This window comes from Opisthorchis viverrini (assembly GCF_000715545.1).
Source record: "Opisthorchis viverrini unplaced genomic scaffold opera_v5_558, whole genome shotgun sequence".
In the NCBI taxonomy this organism is placed as follows: Eukaryota; Metazoa; Platyhelminthes; class Trematoda; order Opisthorchiida; family Opisthorchiidae; genus Opisthorchis; species Opisthorchis viverrini.
The window spans coordinates 10,216-20,198 of record NW_008752213.1 but is presented as its reverse complement, the minus strand read 5'-3'; the positions used below and the strand labels follow the sequence as shown (position 1 = coordinate 20,198).

The following is a 9,983-nucleotide window of genomic DNA, read 5'->3' as shown; positions in this document are numbered from 1 at the left end:
AACACATACCGGTGCTTGTCCCCATCAGGGGGAAAAGCCTTAGGAAAGAGTGGAGAGAATAGAGAAGGGTATGGACTCAGTGGAATGATTCCCCAGGGAACACTATCAAGAATAGTCTGCCCGCATCTTTAGACGGCCTTAGGGTAGAATGCAATCAGTGTGAGTGACTGAACATCATTCGCAAAAATCACCAAAAATGAGTCCAGCATACAGGAAGGACTAGCTAGACGATCCGGTTAGGACGTCACAGCAAACGTGCCATTTCACATTGGGTTACCAGCCAAACGCAAGCAGAAGCAAGTGGACCACACCGAATAAGGTGTAATGATATCGCAGCAGTCATCTTGACCGGTGGAACTTCCATTCTGCCCTGCCGCGTCATGGCCTGTCCTCTACGAACCTCTTGTCAGGCTGGTCAGGCATACGTAGTCCGTGACTCAACCACACTAATCCGTCACAACACCGTCACGGCTCTGTTGAGATAAATAAACCTATCGACTAACTCAAGCTCTTCATTCTGAGAGCGCAGCGTTGTGGGAAACACAGGAGTGAGATCTGAGCATGCAAAGAGCATGAAGAAAATATGAGACCATTTTCGATATCCTACTTAAAGCAGCATATTAAAGCGTATGATTGTCAACTGAAAGAAGGGTGTCATCCACAAGAGCCAGGTCAACCAACACCCTCCGAGGAATCACCCAGTGCCCTTGGGAATGCAGACCACTATATTACCGACGACGTTGGACAAAGATGATAGAGTAATATTGGCTAACTCTTCTAGTTTTGCAAGGCTCTTGAACAGCCTAGTGTAAAAGTCTAGAAATTTAAGAAAAAACTTTGAGGGCATCTACCTCTCTGACCAAACATTCAAAAGAGTCTATCTATCCGCAGGGCCAAAGACACCTTTAAAACCGAGGGAAATTACCATTGTTGGTCGGCGGTGTGTTGTACCGCTCAGGAACTCTATGTATGTGATAGCCGATTAGTCTCCTATCAAGTAGAAGCCCCACGGACGGAAGTTGACCACTGAAACAGCCGTGTTATGACAGACTGTAGTTGGAACAGTCGGTTTGGGTACCATCATTGACTGGAGATGCTAAAACTGATTAATCCGATTCCCTGGAACACACGTTCTTCCCCAAAACTCCATACAGCAGAACATGAAGGTTCACGTACATCTCTGGTGAAAACCCATCTGGTTCAGTTGCCCGAAGGTGCTTCAAGGCGAAAGAGCATGATAGTATTCCGGAAATTAACGGGCCACAGAGTAAAAACGAGCGAGTCAGATGAATGGAATTGGCACACGATTAAACTGCTGTTGAAAATATAGCACCTAGCGGACCTGGATGCTGATTTTTTTACATATTAGGTATCTAACGTCGCCTTTGACTAATTCGCCACCAGAGACAGCCTAGGTGTACTCTCGGTTGCCTTGCCTCTTTCATTCCTTTCTAGTTACACCACAATTCTGTCCCCAAGCAATTTACGTTTGAGTAGCCGATCGTCTAACTGGATTACGCTCTGACCCTGAAGGGACACAAAGCCTTGCATCACGTGACCGTTCTGAGACTCATTGGTTTTCTTGTACAGAAAATTTCGAGCGTCGTTTAGAGCCAAGGTCATCTCATTCCAGCTATGGTCCTGCGAGAAGGCTGCTTGTAAAACATTGCATCTTTCTTACTGCAGAGCTCGAAGGGCTTCTGGAGAGCCAGTTTCTTGGGTCTGCCGGGCAAATTCAAAGAAAATCCACAATGAACGAGAGCGTAATCTGAATCAATCTGTACATTCCAGACTGGTCAGCTGTCAAGAAGTGAACCACAACATCGGTAGCTGATGACTGATCAAGAACAATTTGACTGCAAGGTTGCTCAGCAGCAATAGGACATCAGGCAACGCAACGGCACCCACTGTGTGCCAACACAGTGCTCCTGAGAAAAAAGTCGTCCACTCTTTCGGTGCCTAGCTGGCGTGCCGCCAGAATAAAGCATGAGGGCTAGGATACTTCCAGGTTGCCCAAGTCCAGACAGAAGTCCAGAGGAAGAGGTTGGGTTCGAACCACGGACCTTCCGGTCAGTAAATTTGCGCTCTAACTACTGAGCCATCTCGCTAGTGACAAACAGCTGGTGAACAGTACAGAGCTACAAAGGGCACTCTCCATTAACACTACTACACACCATCGAGGCGTTCTTCCAATGAACTACTGTGCGTTGAAGTCTTCTTCCAACTGGACACAACAGGTTGGCTAGTCAGCGAGACAGGCATAGAAAGAATTAGGCATGTGTAATGTGAGCCCTGAAGCGTCATCCTAACGACTTTTAAACAACAGAAGGTCAGGCACCGCACCTGCTGAAGTGTAGACGAGGAACAAGAGTTTACTAACGGAAACACTAAATGAACTGCTCACAAAATTTTAACGAAATCAGACGAAGCCAGAGTTACGTTTGCTAATCTGCTAGTACCAATTCAACAGTCTAGACAAAACAATGCGATCATTCCTTTCGTGCTATTCAGCCGTGGGTTGTGTGTACAAATGTACTAAAAACAGGGGTGAACATACAGGCAATTACAGGTGCACGTGATCAGAACCAACGGCTAGCGAGCTCCAATGGATGAGGCCTTGTGGAGCAGTATGGGGGAGGAGTCTCTTCTGTCTAATCAGTACATTTTCCCATCACTATCAGAGACAGAAAAATCAGTGTTGACACAGATGTTTCGCTACCGTGAGGCCACAAAGTTTATCTAACTACATACAAAATCTTACGCAAAAGAAGAGAAAAGCGTGGAAGAAGGAGGGACCTGGTGCTAACCTATGGTAGGCGTTCTGAGGTGTCTATACCTCCACGTTCTCGAACAGACACTCTGGAAAGAAAATAACAGCACGAAAACCAGTTGCATCCATCAGCCGTCATTGCTTGCAGTTTCTAGAAAGGTACAGAGGTAGGTGATCCACAGCGACAAGGAGAACAAAACTCGTCTCAGTGGATAGTGTGTCGGCATGCTTATTAAATGGCCTAGCCGCCGCAGTTGATGGTGATCGATGTTTTCTGCGACCAGGGTATCTGATGCATCAAATACATGTTTTGTAATTACTTCGTTACGAATTCGTCGACGCCACCTGACACCAATAACACTTCTGAGACATCGATGGTCAGAAAACCGAAGGTGCTTCACATCTGTCCACAGAAGCCATGTCTCGCAACCATACAACATTACAGCGCTGCGGGTACCCGGTACTCGAATTCAAGACTGGGTCTCATCGAGTAGGCTGCGGACGCGAAGACGAAGCAATTTCTATCCCCTGACATCTGACGGATACTGGTCTGTCCTGCCGATATGGATTTATGAGCATCAACTGAAGCTGGCACCTTCCAAAGGTTGGCCGAACCAAGCGCAGTTGCTCAGCTGCAGCACCCTTTCGGTGCCCAGCTGCCACGTCAGCAGAAGGAAACACGAGAGCTGGGATACTGCCAAGTTGCCCAAGCCTAGACAGGAGAAGTCGAGAGGCAGGAGTCGGGTTCGAACCACGGACCCCCAATCAGTAAGTTATATCCTTAACAACTGAGCCATTTCGCCCCCTGCGCAGTTGCGCATCATTATGGAGCCCCTTTCGGCACTGAATTCAACTTTTAACCGATGTCCTCAAATAACTGGTCACCTTTGAACTGTAGTAAATGAACTACTTCCCTTGCGGCTTTCTGCACAGTGAGCTTTAGAAGGAGAGTTTCATTGGGTCATTCTGAGTAGCCGTAGGCTAATCATCTTGTTCACTTATCTAGGCCATATATGCATCTCGCCCTGAACAGAGTTTTGACTAGTCCGCGTTCGCCAGGAAAATCGGTACAAAGCTAGAACAATGTCAACATTAACCGCTCCGCATGGACTTCTGAGAAACCGAAGGCAGAGAGAGAACCACGTGTTAAGAAGGACGAGCTTGAATATGACTGAGTCACTTGAGACACACCACTACTAAGGAAAGTCACGAAAATACCATCAATATGGTGCGTTCTATTTCACTCCAACCCACGCGCCTACGCGGTGGATATGACATCAAGCTGTCTGTGAAAGATGGAGTATACAACGCGGCAGTGTCTACTGTAGCTTTACGGCTGCTTTACATCTGCCACTGGAATATCACTTACTTTTACTACTGGGGTCTTTTTGCGAGAGGAATATGGGATAGACTATTCCGAAACAAAGCAACTGCTCACCCGGTCAATGATCTGATTATGCCACAATAACTACACATAATTTGCATGTTAGGTGAACAGTTCCCTCCTTGTGTTCCGTTTGCTCAGACTAGGGATACCGAAAGATCGGAAAAGTATGACCCAGATACAACACCCGAAAAACATGAGCTACCACATGTCGTCCGCGAAGTCGGAGTACAAGAACCTTCGGTAATCACCGACAGGCTTTCTGTACCCGTGATCGCCTCTTCATCCCACACTATCCCATGCCACAAACTACGGCGACCCGGACGACTACACATACGTACACGGTTGGTGAACGCCGAACGGGGTAAACTGAACTAAACTGTACAAAAACTCAATTTCTGATGGATATTTCTTTAAAAATCCATCAGAACCCAGTTCTGCGGTAGTCAGGGGAAACGTCTGTCAACAGAAAAGCTCGACAGAGCTACGCATACACCATGCTACATCCTCGGAGCAATGGCACAGCTGACTCCAAAAGGCCGGAAGAGTTTTTCGATGGTCATAAAAAAACATCTCGTCCTGTGTGTTGTCATCTAACCGAACCGTCAATAAAGCCTGATTCATCCTGGTTGGCCAACCATAACCGTGTCCATAAATGATGTCAAAGCAGTGTGTGGTTCCGATAACATGACACTGTGTTTGACCTGCACCTGTTTGTCCGATTAACTTTGCTAGCAACAGTCCGCGAGGTCTACACCTCACGGAAAGACGGGAAAAAGAATCCACTAAATACAGCGACATTTGACTTTTTAAGCGTACCAACGAAACACTTTGTTGGTAAAGATATGCTGGAAGATGAATAAACAGCGCACACAACTTCGAAAAAAGGTTGACACTAACCGCCCCATAATGAATGGCTCGATCTGGTCTCGAGTACCCGTGAAGTAGAGAGACCAAAATGTTCGGGTTTGCCAACAGGTACTGAGCGCATGGGTTGTACGAGCCCACTTGACGTCGCATCACATGACCGAACAAATCAACCACATGTTTGGAACTCTGAAAGGGAAATCAGCTGATAGACATAGGGGTGTGGGACAAACCTCAAATTCAATTGCATCCAAGTTAGCAATTAATAGAGGAAGGACGTTCAAATTGATCAGTTCGTGCGTGATGTCAGTGATGATCTCATTGATTCGGGTTCTTTCCGAATTCGATAGATCGGCATCTCGTTCTCGACCAGTCAGTCGAGTGTCCGATTTATCGGTCAACAGTTCACGCAAGTTGTTCAGTGAGACTGCAATATTCTCGACCGCTTTCCGACGTTCCTTCTCGGGTTTCGATTGGCTGCTGCTCAGAATCTAAATTAGTGTGCAATCGATAGTCGGAAGGTCACGTACCAGTAAGTTTTCGTGTATGCTCTGAATCAACTCTTTTGGGCTTTTTGGTTTACCGAATAAAGGCATTCTTGGAATGTGAGTCGATAGTGAGCTGGAATGAAATAGAGGGGAGGTGAATGCAAAACACGCATCTTTCATGATAGAGAACAACTACGTCTCCTACAGCTTTGCGGGAAACAAGGCTGAGAACGGAGATCGACCTCTGACCATATCGGCAGACAAAGCGAAGAGTGCCGTTCAATCAATTCAGATTGGCCAACCGAGTGTTGATAGTGCGAATGAACCAGAATGGTTACAGTAGTTTAGCATTAGCCTCTTTCCTTGTCCGTTTGACAACAGGGCTTTGTTTTGAAAAATCATGATAGTTTGGCGAGAATCAAGCGCTGGTGTTTGAGGTGATATTACTAAGAGGGAGGATGAGAATCAGAATTAAAAGAAATATGAAAAAGGGCAAGAAAGAAAACCTTCCAACACACAAGTCATCAAAAAATGAGCAAAGGGACTTGGCCACCGGCATTCTCACATGGAGGTATGGTAGACAATCGTAGGTTAAAACACTGCCCCAACATTGGTATGCTTATCTTATCAAGATGAATACATATCTTGCAATGAAATCGACTTTTTAGACCACCAGTTGCCTTCCCGCTGTGCTACCTAACCGTAATTTTTAAGGTCACATCACAGCAAGTCATCAATCCCATATGGTGCAAAGCAAAAGAAAGTTACCAACGTTGTCAGGCATTAGAACCATTGTAGTGGACTGCTCCAAAAATCATACGAACCGGGCTCGTTACCTTCCAGGAAATTGACTGCCGAACTAAACAGGCGGACTTTGCATGCTGTGGTTCAATATTTATCACCCAGAACGCTACCATTTTGGTGTCCCCACCTCAAGGTCGTCTCTCTTGATCAACAGCCCGCTGGAACTTGCTGAACCAACGAATTAGCATCGGGGTTTGTACAACTTCATATGGTCTTCACGTTTAGCAATGCATGTGGTCACATTAAGCCTCAAGCCGGAACAATTTGGCCTATCACTAACGAGAAAGCCCAAATCGACCTGGGTTAATGGTAGGCCAGTTTTCGGTAAATCTGAAACTGCACGCTGTCCAGTCCCAAAGGTCAAGGATGAAAGCCAATACAGTATAATACAGGGGCAGAAAATAACTAAACTCTCTCGCATCGAAATGACCCACATCCATGATAATCGATAGGCAATCGTTCCGCTGTAACACTTTGTCAGTGCCTAGCTGCCATGCCACCCGAAGGAGGCACGAGGGCTGGGGTAGTGCCTAGAGAAGAGAAGTCGAGAGGCAGGGGTTGGGTTTGAACCACAGACCTTCCTGTCAGTAATTTTGCGCTCTAACCACTGAGACATCCATATCCATGCCCATACAATGAGTGGACTGTGTGGGCTTTTGATGAGTAGTGTATATTACAGAATATCGGTTGAAAGAAATCAAATGACTGCTGGAAAGAAAAACAATTCTGCCGAGATAACAAATGTCGACCATCCTTCCCGAAAATGGTTGAATTATAACCACGTACGGCAGTCACCTCCCGTAGAACAAACCAAAACCGAAGAAAGTATTTCGGACAAGAATCATACGATAAAAACCTTACGTCTTGAGGCGCAGCAGTACAGACGATACACAAAATTCACTGGAGAGGTAGCGTTCAGCTGTAGCACCATTGCGGTGCCTAGCTGACATGCCACCGAAAGGAAGCACGAGGGTTGGGATACTGCCAGGTTGCCCAAGCCTAGACAGGGGAAGTCGAGAGGCGGAGGTCGGATTCGAACCACGGACCTTCCGGTCAGTACATTCGCGCTCTAACCAATTAGGCCATCTCGCCAAACGACAGTCCCAAAGTATATAGCACAACTCAAACGGGATGCCTATAGGGAGTTCAAGCGCCTGGAGAGCACGCGACAACAGTTCCTATCATTCCTTACTTCCCCGAAGCAAAACAGTCACCATGTTGGGCTCAGCCCCATCTTAATGATGGTCTCATTGAGGCTTTACTCTATTAGAAGTCACATCACTCTCGCTTCAAGCATTTGTCTGTTTATGTTAAATGCGGTTTATCGACGCCACTGCTTTGGAGCTGATGCACCAGAACTATCGCCTTCAACGAAAAGCTTCCCGGTGTAACCTTCCTCCATACAACCCAAGTGATTCAACACCAAGTAGTTGATTATGTCATCACCTCCAGTGCCTCGTTCAACCTATTATGCCCTCATATTTCCTACCTACGGAAACTGTAGCAACTAGTGCCAAAGTGTGCTGGGTAGGTGGCTTACAGCTGACATACCGAACCTCAAAAATGTGGCACTCAAAAGGATGCCAACTCTATCCATTCTTACTTTCATGATTAACGGAGAAAATGAGACGAACGCTAAAAAACATGTTCTAATGGTTGTTTATAAGAGGCTTATCGGCTCGGGATATTCAGGTGAATTCGATGTATAGCTGTTTTCTTAACGAACCTATAGACTCACTCCGATTTTTGGCATGTGTATTGGCCCATAATGGGCAAGGTCATACCCCTGGACATGCAAGTACTGAATGTGCTAAATACAACCCAAGTTCCACCACTAGTCGTTGGTTTATTCTGAGCTGGGTAGTTCGATTGCAAACGTTTCACCACCAGTGCGTTGTTGCGTAGCGGATCGGAGCTTTACGACCCGTCACTATTAGGCTACAGTACAGGCTGTTGTGCCGTATGGTTGCGAGACTTGGTCTGTTCAGGCGGCGGAACTGAGACTTCTTGAGGTCTTCAACAATCATTATCTCAGAACCGTAGCTCTTGTGGGCTGGTGCAGGCGAATCCGTAACGAGACAATTAGAAAGCGAGTGTTCGGTTGTGCTGTTGGGGATATCAATATCCCTCCCCCCCCCAAAAAAAACTCTGTATTTTTATGTGTGCTAGCGAACTTCCGGCACCTTCAAGGTCAAACTATGAATATATATGCATTGTCATTTTTCCCATGATCACCTGTTGATCGCGTGTTGTTGGATCATTAAAGTTTGTGCCCGAGGTTTTTCGTCTTCTTACTATTCGCCTTGCTAGGAGTCTGGATCAAGCAACATAGCTGGGGATAGAGTATTGCCACAATCCGCATTATCCTATTTTTTGCCAGCGTGATCGAACCGTAACATGTGCAACGCGGACTTCCATTGAAGAATGTGTCCAGCATCAAAAGCTGTGTAGGTTAGGTCATGCATCGCACATGCTGAAAAGTGATGGTTCAAGTACCAAATTCAGAGTGGCGGAAGCAGACAGGTGGCCAACCCTTGTCCTGACGGAAAGATATTGCGAAACGTTTGGTGCTGCTCGCCTTCTGCGATAGGAACCGCATGATCCCCAGAGTCTGGTTGGAGATACTGCTAATCGGTGTCAGTGGCGTTCTTTTTGTCAGTTTCTATCCTGATTGTCTGAGTGAGTGTTTTGAGGTGCAGGAACCTCGGAATAATTGTAGCATCAAGTCCCTTCCCTGTCCACTCCTATTACTGTCTTCAAAATAAGGCTTTCAAATAGACCATAGCCAAACGGCAGTGAAGCATCAGTGTTGAACTTTGATGTTATGCTATCGATTATGATGATGATGATGACGATGATGATGATGATGAGGATGATGATCACAGCCCACCGATCGCATATCGCAAATTACGCTGGTTAGGCCAGGCACTTAGTGTGCTAGGGGACCATTTGCCTCGTGCAGTCGTCTTCACCTAGCCTTTTGTCCGACAGAGACGACATAGGGACGATCAGCCCAGAACTTGGCGGCGAAGTATGAAGATCCCTTGTAGTCAACTCAGTCGTGTTGGCAAATGATGCCTCCTTGCATATGGACCGCGGGACAAGCAAAACCAGTGGTTAGTAACCCTAACAGGTATGTCTGAGTCACGCAGCCAATCGTCGTACTGCATCAAAGCTATCGCCTTCAATGCGTAGTTCTCAATCCATATCAAACCGGAAAACCATTCGACGTCGGTAAACTGATTGGACAATCGTCTCCAACGCGTAGCTCTCGTTCTCTTATTCTCCTTATCCTCAGTGAACAAAATTCCAGAAGTTGGAACCCCTGCATTTCGACGCACGCTTTGTGAGCCAAAAGAGTAAATCGGCCTGAACTTACGGTTCACTATTCACCGATGTCGCTTGCCGCTGAAGCAAATGATTGCTACCCACTACCCGTTAATGGTAAATAAAATAACGGTGGTAAGTCCACAAGATCCTTTCCACATAGAGTCCATCAATGCCTGTACTCTGTGTAAAATAGGCAGTTTGACAAAGCCCATCCAGAAGTCGAGATAGCTCAGTGGTATAAGCACGAAATTACTAGTCGGAAGGTTCGTCGTTCCAACCCAACCCAAGCACCTTAACTGCTCCTGTCTAGGTTTGGGCTACTTGACAGTATCCCAGTCCC

General features: G+C 46.4%; 1 protein-coding gene across 1 annotated transcript in view; it reads right to left on the bottom strand.

The window, feature by feature from the left end:
• Positions 1-7,158, bottom strand: part of T265_11684 (hypothetical protein) — a gene marked incomplete at both ends in the record, with an annotated part of 27,397 nt that extends 20,239 nt beyond the window's left edge. The window contains 5 exons of the mRNA XM_009178403.1: positions 5,055-5,210; positions 5,255-5,512; positions 5,552-5,642; positions 6,814-6,966; positions 7,109-7,158. Of these exons, the coding sequence (XP_009176667.1) occupies positions 5,055-5,210; positions 5,255-5,512; positions 5,552-5,642; positions 6,814-6,966; positions 7,109-7,158 (708 nt within the window). The remainder of the gene's footprint in view (positions 1-5,054; positions 5,211-5,254; positions 5,513-5,551; positions 5,643-6,813; positions 6,967-7,108) is intronic.
• Between the last annotated feature and the right edge of the window lie 2,825 nt (positions 7,159-9,983).